General features: G+C 37.5%; 1 protein-coding gene across 5 annotated transcripts in view; it reads left to right on the top strand.

The window, feature by feature from the left end:
- Positions 1–23,262, top strand: part of ATG2B (autophagy related 2B) — a 66,647-nt gene that overhangs the window by 33,659 nt on the left and 9,726 nt on the right. For 4 of the 5 annotated variants that reach the window (XM_033109210.1, XM_033109214.1, XM_033109211.1 and 1 more), the window contains 19 exons: positions 1,030–1,187; positions 1,586–1,758; positions 2,219–2,369; positions 3,304–3,503; positions 3,668–3,748; positions 5,010–5,116; positions 5,283–5,375; positions 5,916–5,986; positions 6,392–6,468; positions 6,753–6,923; positions 8,489–8,630; positions 10,342–10,544; positions 11,569–11,795; positions 12,811–12,919; positions 13,724–13,918; positions 14,596–14,697; positions 19,907–19,985; positions 20,302–20,509; positions 22,988–23,057. In XM_033109210.1, coding sequence (XP_032965101.1) covers positions 1,030–1,187; positions 1,586–1,758; positions 2,219–2,369; positions 3,304–3,503; positions 3,668–3,748; positions 5,010–5,116; positions 5,283–5,375; positions 5,916–5,986; positions 6,392–6,468; positions 6,753–6,923; positions 8,489–8,630; positions 10,342–10,544; positions 11,569–11,795; positions 12,811–12,919; positions 13,724–13,918; positions 14,596–14,697; positions 19,907–19,985; positions 20,302–20,509; positions 22,988–23,057 — 2,617 coding nt within the window. The remainder of the gene's footprint in view (positions 1–1,029; positions 1,188–1,585; positions 1,759–2,218; positions 2,370–3,303; positions 3,504–3,667; positions 3,749–5,009; positions 5,117–5,282; positions 5,376–5,915; positions 5,987–6,391; positions 6,469–6,752; positions 6,924–8,488; positions 8,631–10,341; positions 10,545–11,568; positions 11,796–12,810; positions 12,920–13,723; positions 13,919–14,595; positions 14,698–19,906; positions 19,986–20,301; positions 20,510–22,987; positions 23,058–23,262) is intronic. The other variant, XM_033109213.1, reaches the window with a different exon arrangement.

The raw sequence follows: 23,262 nt of genomic DNA on the forward strand, positions 1-23,262 counted from the left end.
ATGACGAAGACAAAGGTCACTGTCCCCAAGGGGCTATATAGTCTAGGAAGAGGAAACAATACAGTACGTGTTACAGGCGCTGTGACTGAACTGCGTGCGTGTGAAGGAGATGCCATGGGTCCAGACCTAACGAAGGGCTTTGTAGAGGGTGTTGTAAAGCCTGAGCTTTTATGAAACCGTAGAGCATGGGTGATGAGGGGAGGGGAGGGCCACAAGGGCATCTGAGTAGTGAGAGACAGTTCTTCGAAAGAGTAGGATGGGGTGTTAGCGTAGCTTGACATCTGTCACCCCATTAGTCATCAGTATGGAGTTGGCTACTGAGCTAGTTAGAAGGATTTCGTCTCTCTGTTCCTTGTTCCCTATGCATTCTTCATCTCATGCAATCTTCGCCATGAAGCTGTGCTTCCTGGTAAAGAGAGAAAAAGCAGATATCCCTGGAGAAAGTGAGTGACGGAAAAGAACTGAATTGGGAGCTGGACATGATCTGGGCTCTGGTCCCAGTTCTCCCACTAATTAGCTGTGTGACCTTGGGCAGTTCACTGAACCTTTCTGAGGCCCGTTCTTCAGTGTCAAGTAAGAGTAAGGATTCTCCCCTGGCTGCCCCACAGGATTATGAGATGGCCCAGTGACACAGTGCGTGATCTGTTAGGGTTTACAGAGTGCTCTCGTACAGGGTACAGTCTTCCTTTTGTCCTTCAAGGGTCTGTATACTTAATTAACTTCCTCCTTAAAAGTGCATTCAGGTGCATGTAGTTCGATGCATATAACACAGGTAAAACTAGGCAGGAGTCTAGTTTGGTATCTAATTGTATACATTCCGTTCTCATTGCCCTGCGTTATAGCCATATCAGTTATTTTTCCATCATATGGACCTAATTGATACTAAAAAAAAACTACTCTGTAGAATCTCATTTCTATTTCATCATTTAGAAAAATTCTTATTCACGTGACTTCCTAAAGGGATATTCTTTAGTTTGCCTTCATTTAGACTAGAAATTGTGTACTTATTTTTCAATTTTGTTTTTATAGAATCTTTAATGACTTGCTGCTGTGGGAGCCGACAGCGCCTTCACCGGTAGAGACTTTTGAAAACATTTCATATGGTATCGGGCTCTCAGTAGCCAGTCAACTGATCAATACCTTCAACAAAGATAGTTTTAGCCCATTTAAATCTACAGTTCACTATGGTAATATATTTTAAATCTGTTCTGATGTAAATGCCTGGTTTATCAATAAAGTAGGAGCTTTTTCAATTGATGGATTTAAAAATATTTCTTTGATGTTTTTTCATTTATAACTATATTTTATAATACCTTTCAGTACTTCATATTTCCCCACTTCTATCTGTATATTGAGACTATTGTTATTAATAAAATATGTTCCCTTTATAGTGATAGTGTATACATTGTCTGAAGTTCAGTGGTAAAATGAAAAAACAGCAAGGCCATTTTTATTGTCATGCAGATTCTTTGTAAAAATAAACAGGTTGTGTAATTAATAAATGTTCTTGTGATAATGGTCAAGTTGCTGTTTTATTTTAACAAGTTGTCAGGCCCCTGTAATTGTGACATTTTTTTCCTCATAGATGAGGAAAGTGGATCTGAGGAGGAGAGTTTGCACTATTTTTCTACTGTTGATCCCAACTATCGTTCCCGTAGGAAAAAAAAACTAGACCCTCAGAACAAGAACTCACAGAGTTTTCTCTCGGTTCTCCTGAGTATTAATCACGGATTAATGGCAGTGTTTACAGACGTAAAGGTGAGGATTTACAAATGCGAAGTGTTTTTTCAAGTGTAGTTTGCTTTAGATTTACCATGTTATACACATCCAGTCATCGAGGTGGTTTGAGGTTGTTTTACTTTTCTGAGGCACGTTACGATGACAGCAACTTGGAAATTCCGCTTTCGTAGCAGATCAAAAGACAAACATTATATATACCTTATTTTGGAAAACCTGTTGGTTATGCTTTTGAAGTGGTAACTAGTAATTTGTCCATTATAGAGTAGAAGGATGAAGTACAGGGATTCCTTTGGCAGAAGAGGCCCCACAGAGCATTTAATTACTCAGTTTTTAACACCACCGCGTTGGATGGGTCAGGAGTTAGAAGTCTTAGCTGCAGTGTGAGATTCTCCTCCTCTGAGTCAAGAAGGAGCCTCCCTGGGTCATTCTTACTTTTCTACATTTAAATAATAACTCTGTGTTTTCTGATCTTTATTAGCAAGATAATGGAGATCTGCTGGAAAACAAGCATGGTGAATTTTGGTTAGAGTTCAATAGTGGTTCTTTATTTTGCGTGACAAAATATGAAGGTTTTGATGACAAGCACTACATCTGCCTTCATTCTAGCAGCTTCAGTCTGTACCACAAAGGTAGGACAAATGTTAAACGTGGGTTTTGTTCACTTCTGCTTAGACATGTTTAAATTTTGTTTAATAAAGCAAATCTATTGAGAACAGAATTCTCATATTAGAAATTATTTTCTGTGGGTTGTTCTGATTCCACTGGCAAATAATACTTACTGTAAATTGGGAGTTGACTGTATGTTCTTTTTTTACAATAACTTGACTGAGATGTAATTCACATACTGTACAATTTACCCATTTAAAGTATACATTTCAGTAGTTTTTAATATTTCACAGCGTTGTGTAACCATCATCACAGTCAACTTCAGAACATTTTCATCACCCCCCCAAAGCTCTCCCATCCCCCCCAGCCCTAAGCAACCACTAATCTACTTTCGGTCACTATGGTATATTCCTGATGTTTCATATAAATCGAATCGTATAATAATATATGGTCTTTTGCAACTGACATTATGTTTTCAAGATTCATCCAAGTGTGTCAGTATTTCGTTCTTTTTTATTGCCAAATAATACTCCATTTTATGGATATACCATATCTTACGATTCACTGATCAGTTGGTGGGACTTTACATTCTTTCTTCTCTCTTAAATAGTATTTCCTATTGGTAACAGACACAGAATTTACCATTCGTGAGCTCATTTCCTGTGTTACCTTATAAATAGACCTGAGATCCTTGCGCATTCTTAACGCTTATCAGATTTCTCTTATTAAATTTAATTTTCCTAGCATTTTAAATCTTAATTATTTGTTAAGTTGGGTACTGCCAGTCATGCCAACATTAGTAGAGAGGTGTTGTTAGTGAGTTGGTTCTTGGTTATTTTGCGTCCAGAATTATGTCATATTCAGTAAAGTACGTGGATTTTTGTTTTCAGTTACAGAAGTCTGTGAACTAATTTCAGGTAATGATTTTGTTATATTTTCACCTCATTGGGAATGTAGGCATAGTGGATGGAGTGATTCTTCCTACGGAAGTACGACTGCCCAGTTCAAGCCACCCACATTGGTTGGAACCTACTATTTATTCCTCTGAAGAAGATGGCCTCAATAGAGCATCTTCTGACGGTGTTGGAGGAGACGCTTTGAATATGCTCTCTGTTGCAGTTAAAATAGTATCCGATAAATCAGAGTCCAATACAAAGGTTTGTGTTTTATACTTTTATGTCATTAAATACTTGCTGTTGATTTGATTATTAGCTAAAATGATTGCATAAAAGACACATTTATTTTCTTTAAAAGAAGTCAAGTTTTGAATTGGAGGACTGAGTAGGTGATGAATGTAATTCCTTATGTTGTTGCTCTGTAGGAATTTCTCATTGCTGTAGGCCTGAAAGGAGCCACTCTCCAGCACAGAATGCTCCCTTCCGGGCTGAGCTGGCACGAGCAGGTGAGAGCGCTGGTATGGATGTGTCCGTCGAGTTTTGTACTTTATATTGACATGTGACGTATGTACTATTTATAAGTTCAGCTCAGTGAGTTACCATGAAGTAAACACTCGTGTATGAGCAGCCCCCTCGTAGGTTAGGAAACAGAAGATTATCACCACTCCAGACTGTGATTGATTTTTAGTTTGGAAACCTTCAAGTTTGGTCCCTAAACATTTCAGAGACAGAGTTACCTTTATGTCATGAAAAGGGACTTTGTGTTCTGGTACCTGGCACAGAGGAACGCAAATCATGTGTTGGACTTATAACCATATATTCTTTTTAAGTGCCATAATTTCATAATTATTCTGTAGGCCAATAACATGGTTTGAGACACTTACAAGGATTTCTGTAATTAATTTCCAGTCTGATAATTGTATAAGGTTAACAAAATACAGTTGGCTGTGTTTCACAGGAAACTTTGGGTTTATGTGAGAATGAAAACAAGTCCATTGGGTCTTGTTCATGTTCCTTAGAAAGAGGAACCTTTTCTTTGTGCTGGGAAAATAATGAATTATTTTAAACGTGAATATTTTCAGAAGACTTTTTTCATAAAAGCATTTAGGAAACATGAGATATTCTGTTTGCCTGTCTGTCTACCTATCTATAGAAACGTGAAAAGATTTTCTATTTGTACCTGTATCTATCTATGTCTGTCTCTGCCTCTGTCTCTCTCTTTTTCTTTCTCATCTGTACAGTGGGAGAGTATGAACACTGAAGAGGCTATAAGGGAGAGATTTAGCCTAACCTTGTTTGCTTAGATTAGAAATATGTGAGAATACACGTTGGTGAGAAGGACTAGTGTTCAGACTGAACTAGACACAAACTAAGGATAAAAAACTTCTCCCAACAATGGATTATATAGAAAACCAGATGGATAGTTTTAAGCAGTCTTTAGGAAAATGTATTTTTTTTCAAGAATTGCTCCAAGCAAAATAATGTGAAAGTATATTATACCTACTTGGTTAGTTTCCTAAGATATGATTTTTCTAAGGTTTCTGTAGCATTGCAGTTGGATGGGACTTTTTATTTCAAAGTCCAGTTTTGCAAATACGTTTTGAAATAAATTCCTTCAAAATGATGATTTTTTTTCTTTTAGCATTATGATTTTCCAATAAATGGTTGCTTTTTCTGTGAGATACTTTGTTTTACATTGGTATTAATGATATATCAAAACTTTTTTTTTCTTCTAAAGCAGGGCATTTTATATTTTTGTGATTATAGATTTTATACTTCTTGAATATTGCTGATGAACCTGTTCTGGGATATAATCCTCCAACTTCATTTACAACTTTTCATGTTCATCTCTGGAGCTGTGCACTTGATTATAGGTTAGTTCACAAATGGGACAAAATAAAATTTTATCATTTAAAGTATGTACTAAGTTTTGGGGAAAAAATACATTGAATTCAGTAGAGTTAAGGTTCCAAGTGCTCTTTAGAGGGTGTTTCTGCTGTAGCAGCAGACTGATGTTCTGTTGTTTCTTTTTGGTATTAGGCCTCTTTATTTGCCAATCCGATCTCTTCTTACTGTGGAAACATTCAGCGTCTCAAGTAGTGTTGCCTTGGATAAGTCATCTTCTACTCTCAGGTACCTGTGTGAACTTCATTGTATGGAAAGGCAGCTGTTCAAAACACACTGCTACTTCCCTAAACTCTTTTATTAAAGTCTCAATCTTTTGTTAAAATCAACATTCTTTTACTAATAGTCATGTCTCTTTATCCCAATTTTCAATTTTTCTGCCTCAGATGATTTGTCCCATCTCTTCTATTCATTACTGTATTTCATTTTTAGGGAGGAAATGAATTCTTGAGATTTTCAGTTTACTTTTTAAAATATGTACATAAACTTCCCATAATACCGGATATACTTTATTTTCATAATTTAAACCTTGTGAATTTGGGCATCTATTTAAAAAAAACTGCTGAAAATTTAGAATTAATTTGAGCAGATGATTTAATCTCATGTTTTACACCATTTAAATATGTCTAGCACTTACAAACAGTGAATTTTAAAGCACTGTCACATGGCATTTGTAAGTTAGAAGCTGCATATGACTCAAATAATATATCATGTGGCATATATTCGAGGTTAGTTTTTTAGATGTTGATTTTATCGTTTTTTTCTCAGAATAATCTTGGATGAAGCTGCTTTACACCTGTCTGACAAGTGTAATACTGTCACTGTAAATCTGAATAGAGGTAAGAGTTAAAAACCAAAATCTGCACTAGATGAATGCTAAAAGAGCATTTGTGTACATGAATATTTTAATACCAGATTTTTGTGTGTGAATATTTTAAAGCATTTTAACTCCAGAATAGTGCCAGTGAACTAAGGATTTTGTTAAATATCAGTTTGAAGTTGTCATGTTGCTAAGTACATTAAATCACATGTACTCCATTTACTATAAGACAAATTTCGTTTCTACCTAAAATAAAGTGAATTGTAGGATTTTTGTGGATAAAACTGTATTTCCATTGCATTATAAATATTTGTAACACGACTTGCCATGAGTTGTAAAGAGATGCTAGTTTTATTAGGTGTTGGTTGGATAAGCATTTTTTGGAAGCTGTACTCAGACATTTTATTTATTTTTATAATTTTAGATTATGTTCGTGTGATGGATATGGGGCTTTTGGAATTAACCATAACTGCAGTGAAGCCTGATTCTGATGGAGAGCAAGTAAGTTATTAAAATAAATGGAAATTTTTATTTGTCTTATTTTTTGTAGGAGAGACTAAGAAAGTATTGACTTCACTGTAAAATTATTTTTCCACTTACCTAATTTTGGTCAAAAATAGATAAAATATTTTAAAATTAAGATTGAGTTATTATAAATACGTATTTCCTATGACAAGACACATTGTCATGTTATATTTTATTCAATGTAAACCTATGCCAGAAAAAGAAATTTTTGTCACTTGTTTGGAAAACATTTCATCTTTTCTTCCCTGTGTCCTGTCCAGGCCGACTCGCGCTTTGAACTACACTGTTCCAGTGACGTTGTCCATATCAGAACTTGCTCAGACTCGTGTGCTGCATTAATGAATCTCATTCAGTACATTGCAAGCTATGGGGACTTAAATGCAGCTAACACGGCGGACATGAAGCCTGGAGCTCCTCAAAAAAAGACGAAGGTACAACGGCAGCATCGCTTCTTAGAACTAACTTACCCCCTACCCCATTCCAGGCACACGAGTGACATGTTCACATCAGTGAGGTCTCAGGACAGGCGTAAGGTAGAAAAGAAGCTGAAAAATCTTCTGTCTGTTCTTTACTTTGAGAGTGATGGGGTCTGGAAAGGTGATTCCCTGGGCCTTTTTGGAAAATCTTTCTGCTGTTTGATATTCTTTGTTTCAGAACATTAATCTTCTCACCCAACATAATACTTTTTTCCAGACTTAAGTTATTTTCATCTGTCCTCACGGAAAAAAGAAAACATATGTCATTTAAGAACTTTGTATATAAAAATGCTATGAGAAGGTAGATGGCAGGTGTTAGTATTATTACCAGAAGACTGATTCATATAATATTATCGTACGTATTCGTTATCTATCATACTATCCAGTTTTCAGTATACTTTGCCATATGTGATTTCCTTTAATCCAGTTTGATGTAGAGGTTAGAGAGATTATTATCTCTGTTTTACAGATGAATAAGCTAAAACCCAGAGAATTTAGGCAATTTGTCCCAATTAGTAATAGAAACAGCAACAAAAGCCAGATTTTTTGATTCCTGGTTCAGTGCTTCCATATGCCCACAAGTGTCACACCTCTGCACTCACTTATGTCCAGATTGAACAATGTCCACTTTGTTCAGCACTTTTTAATTTTTTAGTGTGTTTTCACTCTTCTTCGTAGCCTCTCTGAGAACAGAATTCTCTTAGGTTATGGAGCCTCTAGTGAGGGTCTGACTGGCCTTGCATTGCCGTTCGTTCAGGACGATCTCATACTGCATTTGTGTTACACTTCTCCTTTCGATTCCTTACTGCTGCCGTATTCTCACTGATGATAATAAGGTGATTTGTGACATGCCCTCTCTGCTCTTGATTCTCTTTTTGGAAACATTCTCCTGTTTTTATAAAAAGTTATTTTAAATTATCCTGTTCAAATTGGATGTTTCCATTTTATAGTCATGCTCACGTTTAAAAAGCCTGATGTGGATTTAATGAATCCACTAACCAAAATGGCTAAGTGTCAGTGCTAGAATTGAACCCCGTGAGCCCCCATTAGGAGATGTCCCCTCTTGTGCATGCCCCCTACTGTCCTGCAGTATCTGCTCATCTCCCAAATGAGGCGCTGACCTGCAATGGCTTTGTTTCAAAGGTGTGGAAGTAGTTGTAGCCAGCAGATCGGAACAGATCAGACTACAGAGCAAGATGCCCTATCCCCCAGCTTTACTGCAGTTGTTTTCACCTTGCCTCTCTTCTAATGTGTTGCCTTTTTGAGCTTCCAGTTCTCCGTGCTGGTTTTGAGGCGATGACACATTTATTTTCTATTTGCCAGTAGTTGTTGTTGGGGTGATGATAAACTAAAAACTTAAAATGAAAATTCAACAGCTGCTGGGCAGAATGTAGAAAAATGAATATGCCCCTCTTTCTGGTGTTTTGTAAAATGTAGTCTATTTCCAGGACAAAATAATGTTAAATAGTTCGCTTTTTAGCGCCCTGTCAGTTATTTTTAATTAGGTATTTTGACTGTAGGTGGAGTCTGGTGGTCGATCATCCTCACGAGGTCCAGTACTTCCTGAAGCAGATCAACAAATTTTACGAGATCTGATGAGTGATGCGATGGAGGAGATTGACGTGCACCAAGCCACTTCGTCTGTAAAGCCGCAGTCTAATGGTAAGACAGACCGGGACTTTTCTCTGGAAGCTTGATGTAGTAGACGAGGCTTACATTATTTGTATTCTTACAAATTCTTCAGTGAGTAATTTATTGAAGAAAAGACAAGTCTGAGTCTTGGTGGATGTTTATTAGTCAATCAGCTTGTGTTCATTGAGTGTCTAGTAGTTAAATAACACTGGCCTGGGTGTTGTGGGGGATAGAGATTGAGTGGAAGACAAAGCTTATGTTTTCCGGTAGCTGTAGTTCAGTACGGCAAACTGGCAGTAAGCCAGACTGGTGCTACTACTTAGAACGATTCAGAAATGATGTAAGAAAACACTTCAGAATGTGTTATATACTCTTAACTACTGTTCGGAAAGTATTGGCATCAGTTCAGTAGACTTGAGTGAAAGTGAGATGAGTTGGCTTTTAAAAAGGGGATAGGATTTAGGTGTCTAGAGGGGAAAGAGAAGATAATCTTGGCCGGGCCATTAACATCAGCGGAAGCTCGGACAAAGGCATGCATGTGCCTTCCTGATCTAGTAGCTCAGGCTATTACTAGAACAAAAGTTCCCCGTTTTATTGAAAAGAATTAGACAATAAAGTTGGATAAGCAGGGAGGAACCAGACGGTTAGGGAGCTTTGAAAGCCAAGTGGAAGCATCTAAATATTTTGAAGCACCTATCTGAAAAATATTTGTTTTCTAATTGGTTGAATTTAGCCATTTCAATATGTTGTATAGTCTTAATTTTTAAAAATTATTTTGTGTTGTAATAAAAGTTTAGCATAAATATTGCTCTCATTCTAATTTAGACTAAATTAGAACTAAAGAAGCAAATGGGAACCTTTAGCTTCCTCTGTACCACATTCTTCGTAATAAATATTAGCAGCTAACCTACATAAGTGGGAAAGAATATTTAATGACTGTTTACTGAGCAATTTCAACATACAGGATTCTGTGCTGGGCACCGGGCACTTGTAAGGATTTACAAGCTCAAGGTGCTAACATAGAAGAACTTAAAATCTAGGCTAAAATGTCACTTTATTTATCTTATTGTTCTCAGTCTATATCACAATGTTTAGTTTGAATGACTGGATGGAGAGACTTAGTGAATCTATTATATGTAATATAAGTGTATAAAAATGTATGTTCACATAGAGATTTTGGCGCACATGCACTCTTGTATGAATTTCATATTGTGAGAACAGGTTCCCATGTGGGTACCCAGCACCCCAAGAAATACTCTTTTTGTGGTTTGGGGTCACTTGAAGCCATGTTAGGCAACTCTGTAAGCAGACATTTTCTATAGTTTTAGATGAGGCACTGCTGGGTGTACCCAGTTTCCCCTCCCCTTGCAGTATTGTCCAAGAAGTTTCTTCCAGAGCTCCACCCACAGGATAGAATTGTCAATATGAAATTCTGGCTAAAACCAAACTCTAGTCAACACTAACCAGCTACCACTGAATTCCTGAGCTTCTCTAACGCCAAATAGGTCAGAGGAGACTGTCTATAACTTTGAGGCCGTCATTTACTCTTTTCTTAGAGAACTTCAAACTTATTGTTAGTCTTTTTTTAGTAGTCAGATGGTAGTTAAGGGAAAAAATGAGATATTGCAGGTGAAAGCACTCAACGTAATGTGTATCTGACATGCGGTTAAAATGCTTACTAATTGTTCCTGTTGATGCTTCTGAGTGTGCCAAAACTGAATGCCCTAATCTTTGTACCCAGGTGTTGTGGATGAAAAATCTCACCCTCAGGAGCCATGTTGTTCAGACCTCTTCCTGTTTCCAGATGAGAGCGGGAATGTGTCCCAGGAGCCCGGCCCCACTTACGCCTCATTCACCCACCACTTGATTAGTGACACAATGACAGGTGTGCCCACTGAAAATGACGACTTTTGCATTCTTTTTGCACCAAGAGCAACCATTCAGGTAAGAAACTGGTAACATAATTGAGGCCTTAAGAGAGTGTTACAAAATGGAATTGACCAAATGGTACATGATAAAGATTCTTTAGATTTTTTTAACTCTTTGCAGTTCAGTATGACTTTATTTTGTAATTTACTACTGATGCTTTGTAAATGTTTGTTATACTTTACTATTTCTGTGGCACATCTCTCAAAGACTCTGAAAACAGTGCTCTCTATATTTGCAAAATTTCCCACATGGATTATTCAACTACAGATGTTGTGTGTAGTAAGATAACTCTTCAGGGTGAAATTTGATGGCAGAAAGAAGTGCTGCCGAGTTGCTAGTCCAAGAATTGGGAAAGGTTTGTGTAAAGGCTTGGTAGACATATGTAATTTCCATTTTAGAGTCATGCTCACACTTAAAAAGCATGGTGTGGATTTAATGAATCCACAGTTCACTAACTAAAATGGGTAAGCATTGGTGTTAGAATTGAACCCCATTCAAAATGAATCACTATTTAGTGTATATATATATTAAACTGCCCAGTAGTAACTTAGTAGGTGAGTGTATTTATTTGACTAAGTTCTGGGAAATTAAAAAAATAAAAGCAATCAAATTCAGGGTAAGCTCATTATTGGGAGCATGGTAATTTGATCAGCATATTGAAATATGTCAGATTTGGAATGCAGTATTGACTTTGAATTAAAGAATTATACGCAGACACACACACACACAAATATACTTACACATACACACTCACACATACACGCTAAATCTGTGTCTTTTTTATTGTCAATCAAATAGTAAAAGCAAAATTGAAGACTGTAAAAAATCCTAATGGAGTGATTAACGTAGAACAGAAAGAGAGTCCATTTTGTGGTTAATAATGCAGAATATTTTATGTGATGATTATGTCGGTACTTATCCCATTTTATGTACTGGAATTACTAAAAAGAATGTAGAATGAAGAAATCCCCGTGAGATATGCAGCATAATCCGTGGTTTCTACTGAGATAAGACAGTGTGTGTTACCTGTTTGTTTTAGGAGAAGGAAGAAGAACCAGTTGTAAAAATAATGGTCGATGACACAATTGTGATAAGGGATAATTATTTTAGTCTGCCCATTAAGAAGACAGATACGAGCAGAGCCCCACTACACTTTCCCATGCCTGTAGTCCGGTATGTTGTTAAAGAAGTCTCTCTAGTTTGGCATCTTTATGGAGGAAAGGATTTTGGAACAGCCCCTCCTACTTCTCCAGCTAAAAGTTACATGTAAGTTGATTTCTATAGAAGTTTATTTGGCAGACCAATGTACTCTTTTTGTAGAAAAATGCATAGCATTTATCATTTTAAGAATTATTAATAAAGTAGTATTAAAAACCATGTAATTTAAATGTCACTCATTCAATATTAGTGTTAAAGTTTTGCATTCTGTAAACTTATTTGCAGTGTTTGTATTTTCACTAAAATGCGGTGACTTAAGTCATTTCCATTCAGCATAATTTTTTGGGTACCTCCCAGATAGATGCCAGAGCCTATGTTAGAGGCACATTCACTGAAATCCGTATGACTCAGACCCTGCCCTTGGTTCCAGAGGGAGAGACAGTTATGTGAGCAAATGAAGGCAGTGAAGTAAAGTGTGTGTATCAGGAGACAGGGGCCATGCGTGTCCCCGAGCCTCCAGTGTCTGGCTGGGTACCAAGCGGAGAGCCGATTCCCCCGGAGTGCTTGTTCCACAGATGCAGTATCCGGAAGAGAACTAGATAGAGGGACTGGGTACAGTGGGGCAAACTTCTCAGTGGGTGGGGAGGAACAGACAAGGCTTCATGAAGAGGTAACCTTGGGCACAGCGGTGGAGTAACTTTTCTATTTAAAAATGATGTTTTAAAACTTCAGAGTTCACAACAATTCTTTTCTTTTTTCATGGGGATTTCTAGGACTTGTACTCTCTCAGGGGTTTCTGAAGTAAAAAGGGACTTGTAAGGAGGTCTCATTTCCAAGTCTGTCTTGTCATACGAACACCAACATTGTAGTCAGGTGTCAGGTGTTTCTGTTTCGCAAACAGACGGTCACCATAATGGCAATAATAAAAGTCGTGTTCTCAGTGTCCCCAAAGTACAAAAGGTGTGGTTTGAATTCACAGTCATACAATTTGTGGCAATGTTCTGACAGTTCTATAATCTTATTTTCTCTTTTCATCTTGTTATTTTTTCCTGATGTCATTCATTACCTTCCTTCGAATATGCCTTTAACAATAGTTGTTTGTTTTTTTTAAATTTATTTATAGCAGTCCCCACAGTTCACCATCTCACACACCCACAAGACATGGACGTAAGATGGTATGTGGCGGAAAAGGAAGAAACCATGACTTTTTAATGGAAATACAATTAAGCAAGGTAAGATGGCGTTTTGAAAGGAAAACTCCCCAGAAGTGGGAGCACTGGGGGACTTCATTAGCACCCCGCCCGTGAGCAAGCATCAGAGTCCCCTTGAGGGCCTCTTAAAACACCTGTTGCTGGGCCCCAAAGTTTCTGCTTTAGGAGGTTTCTCCTTTAGTAGGGCCCATGCATTTGCATTTTTAGTGAGTTCTCAGGTGATTCTGACCCAGCTTTTCCCAGGACCACACTGGGGAGCCACTGCCCTGGAGTATCTACAGGGAAGGCCTGCTACTGGATAGCACATCTGTCAGGTCCTTTGTGGGCGTCTAGGGAACAGCAGGGCCAGGCCACTGCTGACGTCACATGCATTTAATTCTGTCAGCTTCTCTACGATTGTGCTAAGTGTCATATTTTGGGGTGCTCAACATGGTAATGTTATAGTGATGCCAGTTCCATCTATGTAATTGTATCCTTGCCCCCTTTGGAACTTGAACCCTGCTGCCACTGATTCATTTTCAAGCAATTTCATAGATATGTAAGATAATAATTTCACGTCTTATTCCTATTGAGGGTTTTGCTTGAAAAAGATAGGGATTTTACCAAGGTCAAATAAGAAATGTCAGTCAAACTTACCCTTGTGTGGTAGGGTACACATGGATCAATAAATAAGCGAACAAATGGATGTTATGTTGTTCTCTGAAAGCAGAATTGAAAGCTGAGAATTCAAAGAAAATGATGAGTGGTATTTTGCACTGGAAAGAGAAAATCTAGTTTAAATAAAATGTGAAGATTGCTCTGTGTTCCTTCTCCTTGTCTGTGAAGGTGAAGTTTCAGCATGAGGTCTACCCCCCGTGCAAGCCAGAATGCGACTCTAGCCTCTTAGAACACCCAGTCTCCCGGCAGGTGTTCATCGTGCAAGACCTTGAAATTCGAGATCGTCTGGCAACATCACAAATGAATAAGTTTTTGTACCTGTATTGCAGTAAAGAAATGCCTCGAAAAGCTCATTCCAACATGGTAAGATTTAAAACTTTATATTTTTTGCTATATGAGTTTTCGAAAAGTGTTTTTATTAATACTGAACTGCAGAAGATTTAGATTGGGGAAAATTACTGGGTATTTTTTCTAAATTTAATATGAAAATCCATTTAAAATATGCTGCTTAAATTTTTATGTTTTAAAAATCATTTTGCATGTCACTTCTAGGGTCCATTAACTATAATTGCCAATATAAGGATACTTGAAGAAAACCAGAAGTCCATAGTGATTACACAAAATATTTAGTATTGTTGGAAGTGTTCGGATTTCTAGCGCTTTTTAAATTTTAGTAGAATAGAAATGATTATCTCAGGACTTTCAGAAGAAAATGTCAGAAGCTGTCTTTAGAACATAGGTCTGTGGGTTAGCTTCAGGGGCCGGCAGACTCCTCTGAGACTGCACGTACAACATTATATATGGTTTTTCCTCTAAAGAGAACCCGTATCTTTCATCAGATTCTGGAGGGAGTTTGTGACCCAAGAAAGTCTGATTAAGGCTTTTAAGGAAAGAGGATAAACAACGCCATTTTTTGTTCTATAAGGGAATAGAAACGGGACTTTTTATTTTCTTTCCTTTTTGTTTTTCCTTTTTTTAAATGCAAACAAGGTCATAATATCAGTGGGGGAAAAAAGATTTTTCTCTTTCTTATTTTGTAGCTGACAGTTAAAGCATTACACGTGCGCCCAGAGTCTGGCAGGTCGCCCCAGGAGTGCTGCTTACGAGTGTCACTAATGCCACTTCGCCTCAATATTGACCAGGTTCGTTCTGCAAGCATAACTCATTGGGTTCTGATGCAATACATGTCCCACATTCAGAATGAGAAACTTGATTCAGTAGAATTATATGTTTATTGTTAATGAACTTTGATGAAAGTTGCATAATTGAAGCAGTCTCCCACTGCTAAGAACACAGCAGATTCAGTAGGCGTTTGGAACCTGAACTGTTGGTGAGTAAATGCTCTTAGATGTTATCTCCAGTCTCCTACTCATGGTCTCCGTGACATATCACTTGAACCTGCTTCTCATTCTCTCTAATTCTTATGTACATACCCCTAATGCAGCTATGCAGATATTTTCAGAGAGTGTCAAAGGAATCCCTGATATGTTTGATTCAAAGTTAGGAATGGGTGTGTCTTAGACGCAGCCCCTGGAAGAGAATTCCTTCTGCCCTGGGTACAATGACAAATTAGTGAAGGGGCACCTAAACGGGTCACAACCAACAGAGGTTTTTGGAAAGACAGAAAGAAATCTACTTTCTCACAGTCTAACAAGCATCCCATCAAATCATTCTGGGTTTTGGTTTGACCCAGAGAGCTGTTTAAAACATAGTTGGTGCCTCTTCTACAAACTTTTTTCAAGGTGTATGAAATACGATGCCTCGTGGCAGTGCAGTGTAGTGAAGAGACAGGCTTGGAGCCAGACCTGGCTCAGTTCTCCTTTACTGTATAGTATGTGGCTTTGAGTGAGTTACTTAGCTTCTCCAAGCCTCAGTTTCTTCATTGGTGAATGGAAGAAATAGCAATACATGTAGCATCATTGTTTTTTAAAAAATGAGGGTTCAATGAGATTAGTGTATATAAAACATTTAGCTTGGTGCCTGGCACACAGTGTTAAAGATCAAAAATGCTTACACCAACTGAAGAAAATAAATGGAGTTTTTTAAATAATCTGCTTTTGGAATAACAAAACCCTCCTGTTATGCCTTCTATTGGTGTGAGTTCAGGTTTGGAAGCAGAGTATGTGTGGGGTGGCATTGTTTGTTCACTTAGATAATATTGACTGAATAATGTTGGCTCATTGAAGTAATTAACAGATACTTCAGGAATAAACTTAAATAATATTTATACTGTAAACAAAATATAGGCATATCTCAGAGAAAGTGTAGTATGAAGCACAGAAATTTAGTACAACTTTAATTAATATTTGTAGCTTCTGAGCTGGGTAAGACTTACCCATGAGTACTTTAGATTTATGCTTTCTCATTATGAGACTATCTTTTGATACCCATATTTTAATTTAATTTATCCATACATTCGCCTAGTAGGAACATGATGAAGGATTTATGAGAAATTTGATCTGTGGAAATCACATGTGAGGAAGAATTTGAGCAAGATACATCTTTGTGGTATGATTTTACCAGACTTAGCAAGTCCAATTTTCCTTAATAGATTTTCTTTAATATTGAGCTTAATTTCTCATTTAGAACTATAAAGCATTATGGTTTTAAAATGGGGAAATATTAATCTTAGAGAAAAGTCAGGGAAATAAATGTTACGACTAAACTGAGGAGGAATGGGAAATAATTCCCCAAGATACGAAACCGAGGAAAACGAAGCCATGCGACAGATATGCAAGCCTTAATGAAGCATATTACTAACCAACAAAATCCTTTCCAGTTCGCATCTTCTAAGACTGAAACATCATATTTTGAGAAAGCAAACGGTCATCTGAGTACAAAACCAAATATTTGTGTTTTTCATCCTTTTTTGAAAACCAATCAGTTGATGAATGATAATGCTTTGACTAATATTTTTCTTACCAAGCAAACCTCTGACTTTATCTTAACTGGACCATAGACAGTGAGTATGAAAGCAACACATTGTTTTCTCGTGTTATTTTTTTTCAGTTAGTTTCAGGTGTACAAAACGATGTAATAGTTAGACATTTCACCCCTCACAAAGTGATAACCCCTCTCCCCCAATCTGTTGCCCCTCTGACGTCATATAAATCTATTACAATCCCATTGACTCTATTCCATATGCTGTACTCCATATCCCGTGACCATATATATTAAATTATAGTTGACATACAATATTATTCAGCTTCAGCTTCAGGTGTACAGTGCAGTGGTCAGGCATCTACACTGTCCATGAGGTGGTCTCCCTAATAAGACATGTGCCCATCTGACACCCTACAAAACCTTTACAACGTTATTGATTACATTCCCCACACTGTATTCTCATGTTTTTGAAAAGCTGCACTGCTGTTGAAGGTCAAAGCTCAGCGTGTTGTTGGGTAGGCAGGAAACTAGGCAGAGAGAATGAGCTCCCTCTAGGGGCATAAGTAGGTGATGCAGATAACAGAGGTAGGCAGTTTGAGATCCGAAATGGGAAGGGGCCAGATATCCTGACTCTCCTGGTCTAGTGTTCATTTTAGTATTGTGCTGCCTGGAATCTGTGCAGGGAAGATAGGTCAATGAATTTCCAATCGGTTGCTGAATGCGAACCTCGTCCCAGGTTACTAGGATGCCGGGGATACAAAGGTGAATAAATGTGCCATCCTCAAAGGTCTGGGTGTAGTGGAGGGACCAACATCAAATGTGACTTAGCACCTGTGGTGAGTACAGCTGATCAAAATTGGCAGAGGATGGATGATATGCGCCAGCAGAAGAGGGCTCCCGAGCCAGGCTGGGACTTTGGAGGAGTGAGTGGGGATCATGAAAGGCTTTCCAGAGGAGGTGACACTCCAGCGGGGCCTACAGAATGCAGTGGAGTTAGCCACATTCATTCTTTTGTAAAGGCATTGAGGGCCTAATTCGGGTTGTAAGATGGGATGTAAGGCCATGCACATCAGATAAATAAGTGCTCAGCTGAGGCTGGAATTGATGGATATGTAACAGGACCATTTGGCACACTTGTGGTTTTTCAGCGTCACTGCTTAATTTCAGTGTATGTCATCAAAAGCAATTCTTTTAGTACTGTTAACATCCTTTAGCATAGGACCTTAGAACTAGAAATAACTATTTCATCGTCAAAGTTTAGCATAAAAAAACCACATTTTTTAAAGTTTTAAAAAATTGATAGTATTGAGGTATAATATACATATAATAAAAAGCACGTGTTTTAGGTGTACAGTTTGAGCTTGACAAATACATACACTTGAGTAACTACTACAGCAATTGAAATATGGAACATTTCCTGCAAAGTCCCCTCATGTCCCTTTGTAGTCAGTCTCCATTCAAAGCAACCATTCATTTCATTTCCATCACCACCCTCTGGCCTTTCCTGTTCCACAGTTCGTATCAGTGGAGCTGGATCTGGCTTCCTCTCCTCACAGTATGTCTGAGATTCGTCTGTGTGGCAGCGTGTATCTGCAGTCTGTGCATTTTATTGCTGAGTAGTATGTCATTGCATGGGCATACCACTTATTTATCCATTTACTTAGCTATGCACATTGAGGTGGTTTTTTTGTTTTTGGCTCTTACGACTAAAACTGTTATGAAATTTGTGTACAGGTCTTTAATGGACATATGTTTTCATGTTCCTTGGGTATTATAAAAAGAATTTCTGGGTCTTAGGATAGATGTGTGTTTAACCATCATAAGCAGCTGCCAAACAGTTTTCCCTGGTGGTCCTGCCATTGGACGTTGCCACCAGTAACGCATGAGGACTGCAGTAGTGGTGTCTTTTTAATTTTAGTTGTTTTACTTAGTGTTCATTGTGGTTTTAACTTGGATTTCCCGATGAATAATGATGCTGAGCATCTTTTCATGTGCTTATTCACCATTTGTGTACCTTTTTTTGTGAAATGTCTGTGTGCTGCTAGTTTTAAAATTAAGTTGTCTTACTGAGTTGTAAAGTTTAGCATAAACATCAAAATAAAAAATTCGGAGAGCATTTTGAAAAGCTAATTACTAGTATCCCTTTGTTGCTTTGTGCATTTGTAGTAAAATGGGTAAAAACCACTGTCTCTTTAGTCTTTTTTTTTTCCAGAGCACATTTATACCTGAATTTTCTCTGCCTTTCTCTGAAGGCAGCTATGGAGTCAAAACATTTGTAGCAGTAAAATATCACCATCTAGTGGCCAAAGAATAACGTTTTATGTACTGTTAACTTTGTTAGCATTTTATTAATATGTACTACTTGGGAGATATATATATAGTAATATATAATAAATGTGCATGATGTAAATAGTTTATAAAGTACATGAAATACATGTGTAAAGCATAATGATGTAACAAACAATTCATGAACCCACTGCCCTCCTGCAAGAATGTTCCCAAAAGCCATTAAACCACCTGCTTGTTCTTCAGTCCCATCCCCCAGTCTCCCATGTGCCACTTACCTAGAAAAATACCTTTCTAACTTCTGTCATTTATACTTCTGACAAATGCGATCAATAGTCGATCAGATCCTTGGGAATTGCCAGGCAAACTTCCGGTGTGCTACCTACCAAATATCATGATTCTATGATTCCCCTTCGCATTGCATTTTAGTACAAATTAGTGTTTTATATTAACTTAGAATTTTTTTTAAATAGAAGGGAAGAATAAGAAAGAACAGGCTCAGGCATTGAATTTTCTTCTTCTCCAAAATGATTTTGTTGGTTTGAGTAAGGTCGGCAAAACAAAGCTGCGGATAACGGGCAAATAGGGTTTGCATATGCAACATCAAGACAGAGCCATCCAGTTTTGTTTATAACTGTATAAATTCAGAAGAGACCACAGTGCAGGGGTGATTTTATTTATTTTTAATTTTTGTTTTGAATGTCATGTCCAATGAAGAAAATGTATCAAGGCAATAATATAACATAGTGGTAAAGGCAGAAATAAGACATTAAGAACTTTGAAGGCACATGCAAGTACGGAGGACATGCTGGCTGCCGTTACTATTGTTAATAACGTTACCGCGGCAGCGCAGAGCGGGAGCAGTGCTGAATGAGGATGCTGTGTTTCTAAAGAAACGAAAATGTACTTTGATTTAGAAATAACTATGATTTTTAACTTCTCTGTGTCTTCATTTTCACATCTATAAATTAATTTTCTCAGAGTTGTGAGAATTAGCAAAGGGTGCGTGTGTGTGTGAGAGAGAGAGAGAAAACAATGCCTGACACAATGTAAGGACTGAATAAATTCTAGCTGTATATGAATAATAAGTAAAATATGAGACTTTAACATACTTTGTTTCATAGTTTTAGCAATAGATGTACCTTTCCCCGTGTTACTTATAATTATACCTCTTAATTTTAGGATGCCTTGTTCTTCCTGAAGGATTTCTTCACAAGTCTTTCTACAGAAGTAGAGCTTCTGATGGCTCCAGATCCAGAAGGTACTAAATATGTGTAGTTTGAAAAAGCCTGTAACAGGTATCTGGATTGATTTTGATTTTTATGAGGCCTTTTTGAGAATGTACTTGCAATCTTTATTCTCATTTATATAAATGTGTTCTGTGTTTATTTTTATTAAGTTATGCAAATGTAGTTTATGTAAAAGTAGTAATTTAAAAGGTGAAAGTCAATTTTCTCTGTAGTAGTAATTGTGTTTATTAAATAAAATGTAGCAACACAAATTAAATCTAGATTGATTTAAATGGTTGCTCTAAGGAAGACTACCTAATTTTTCAAATGTCCACATTACATGTTCAGTTAAAAAGTCTCCTGGAGCTGATGTCACCTGCAGTTTGCCAAGGCATTTAAGTACCTCAAAGGAGCCAAACGTCGTTCTTTCTTTCCCTGCGCCAAAGCATCCTTTCCAAAATGACAGTGCCAACTCAGCCGAAGTGGTTAATGGGGAGGCGCAGAAGGCCTTCTCGGCCGAAGAAGCATCATTTAGTGATCAGCCTGTGTTTTTCAGGTAAATCATTTAATTTGGATAACAGAGGATGTTATTTTAGTTTTGAAGCTTGTCCTTTAACGCGTTTGTGTACAGGTAGTCATGAGGTCACGTCAGATTTTCTTTGCACTGCCATGTAAGCAACTGGTACGTTTGTTTGTATGTGGTCCCACCTAACTCACCCCTCTCATTTACACGGGGTAACCCTTGTTGAGGATGTATCTCTGTTGATTCTATAGCAGGGGTTCCCTTTTCCTCAGCTCCTTCCTTTTTCCTCCTCTTGTCCCTCTCTTTCCTGTCACTGGTATGGCTTCTCTGTGCCTCCTCACACGGCTGTCCTTTCCCTCGTTTCCGTTATCCATCTCGACTTCAGCATGCCTTCTTATTCCTTACGGGAATTTTCTATCTAGTTTTCTGTCTGCCCTCCTCCGTCACTGTCGTGTCTTTCCTGACCCTGCCTGCCCTGGGTAAGTTGCACTGTCCGGAACCCCGGCCCCTGTGCTGCTGCTGTCTGCTGTGACTGCTGCCCAGCCACACGGCCAGCTGGTTACACAAGCTTATCCCTCATTTCACACTCATTCATTCTTCCCGTCTTGTTTCTTTCTCCACCCCTGGGGTAGGTGTGGAGCCTTGACTCTATTGGAAGGAAAAGGCTGAGGCTCAAAGCCACCTGTGTTGTGGGGGACAATTAACCACTTTCCCTGGCTTTCCGTGCTCCTTTCCCATTGACACCAGCGGTCCCCAAATCCTGCCTTTCCCTCTGAGCTCTGAGGTTAGACTTTGGCTCAAAGTGGGCAGTATAACTATTTTAAAGTATTTTCTTGTTTTAAATATCTTGTCTACTTATGACAGGTTTAAACCCAAAAAAACAATATGAGAATTGGAAAGACCCTGGGATAGATGATTTCAGTGGTTCTAAACATTTGCACCACAGAGAAGAACCTCTTTTATTATTTGATCTTTTTAAAAATGTTTCTACTAAAAAAATTGTGTATCCTAAGTAACAGTTTGTATTCTCATTTTATATTAAGCACATGTAAACTACCAATTTGGTTTTTGTAACCACTGGATAACCAGTATAAAGGAAATTGAATTGTTAAAATTCTGGCCTGAAAGCAAAGAAATTTGACACTTTTTAGTTTGTGTAGCTTTATTTACTTACCTAGGTAAGTGTTTATTTTTTTCATTAGACTATTTAAAATAGTGTACAGATTTCTATTTCTACTTTCAAAAGCTCCTAGTGGGTCCAGGACTCTGGGCTAGTAACGAGTGATAGAGTCCAAATCCCTCACTTTACAGATGAGGAAATTAACGCCCAGAGAGGTGAGCTGACTGGCTCAGGACCACACAGTGGCTGAGCCAGGACTAGAACACAGGTCTTCATCTCCAATTCAGTGCATTTTGCAAGTGATGCCCCCGCCCCAAACATTTATTCAACGTTTATTTATTCCACAAGTATTTATTGAACACTTACTATATGTATGCCACATTTTCTACTGTACGTATGCCACAGTGAGCAAAGTAGACAGAAATCCCTATTTAATAATTAATACATATGATTCGTCCTAATGTGCTTTGGAGAAAAAGAGAGTGAGAAAGCAAGAGGCAGGTGTCAAGGGGCTGTTGCCCAGACAACCAAATGGATGAGTATTCAGAAGATGGGGGAGGACCTTGGATCTCAGGCTTCTTGTGTGATTGATGTGAATCCAGCATTTCCATTTTACTGCAGGTTAAATGGTCTTTGTAGGCTGGCTTAGTATATAGCACCAATATTAATAGTATATATCACCAATATTAATTCTGTAGAAAAAATGAGTTTCCGGTTCCAATTTACAGTCCAGCTTTTGGAAGCCAGCTCCTCCTTTTGTTTGATGTGTCATCAGTGTATAATTATAATTTCATTCTCAATTCCCAATATTTGTGTGTCGATACCCTATTTACAAGTATTGGTCTCAAGAATGCTCACTAAAGTTCACCAATGTAGGCGGCATTCAAAAAATGTATTGGCAGAGACATTTAAGGTCAGAGAATTTAAGTGACTTACTTGCCCATGGTTGCATCCCATATAACTGATAAAACTGAGATTCATGTCCATTGTTTTCTAACTCTTTTGCTTCATCATGGAGCTAAAATGAGTATCTTACCTCTTGTCTTTTTACTTGTTGATAATGATGGTATTATTTGGTTTAATCTTGAAGGTTGCTTTTATTAATTTGTTCTCTGAATTGAGAATATCTGCCAGAATAAAGTTTTCTAACATAAACATTACTTAGTAAACTACGAAAAAGTTTTTGTGAACAAATTTAAATATAATAAAATAAATGCAATTTATAAGATGATTAACATCAGTTTAGTTGTTATATTACCTTAAGAAAAGGCATTCTTTTTTATTTATTTTGTGGTTTGGGTTTTATTCTCCGTTTGAACAAATTAATTTATATCTAATTTCAACTCTTAGTAATTTTGAATATAATAACTCCCCTCCTGTCTTTATTTCAGAGAATTTAGATTCACATCAGAAGTTCCTATCCGACTTGATTATCATGGAAAGCACGTGTCAATGGATCAGGTTTGCAAACTTTGTGTAAAGTTTGTATAAAAAATTGCCTTGTTTGTTTTCCTAATAGACTTAATTAAAAAAAAATTATGTCATAGAGGATTGAAATGATGTATAAGATTTTAAAATTTAATTCTGATTTTAAAGTAAATTAAATATTTTTTACTTAAGAACCCATGAGTAAAATTTGATATAAATTGGGTCATACATATTATGT

This window comes from Rhinolophus ferrumequinum, chromosome 6, assembly GCF_004115265.2.
Source record: "Rhinolophus ferrumequinum isolate MPI-CBG mRhiFer1 chromosome 6, mRhiFer1_v1.p, whole genome shotgun sequence".
Lineage (NCBI taxonomy): Eukaryota > Metazoa > Chordata > Mammalia > Chiroptera > Rhinolophidae > Rhinolophus > Rhinolophus ferrumequinum.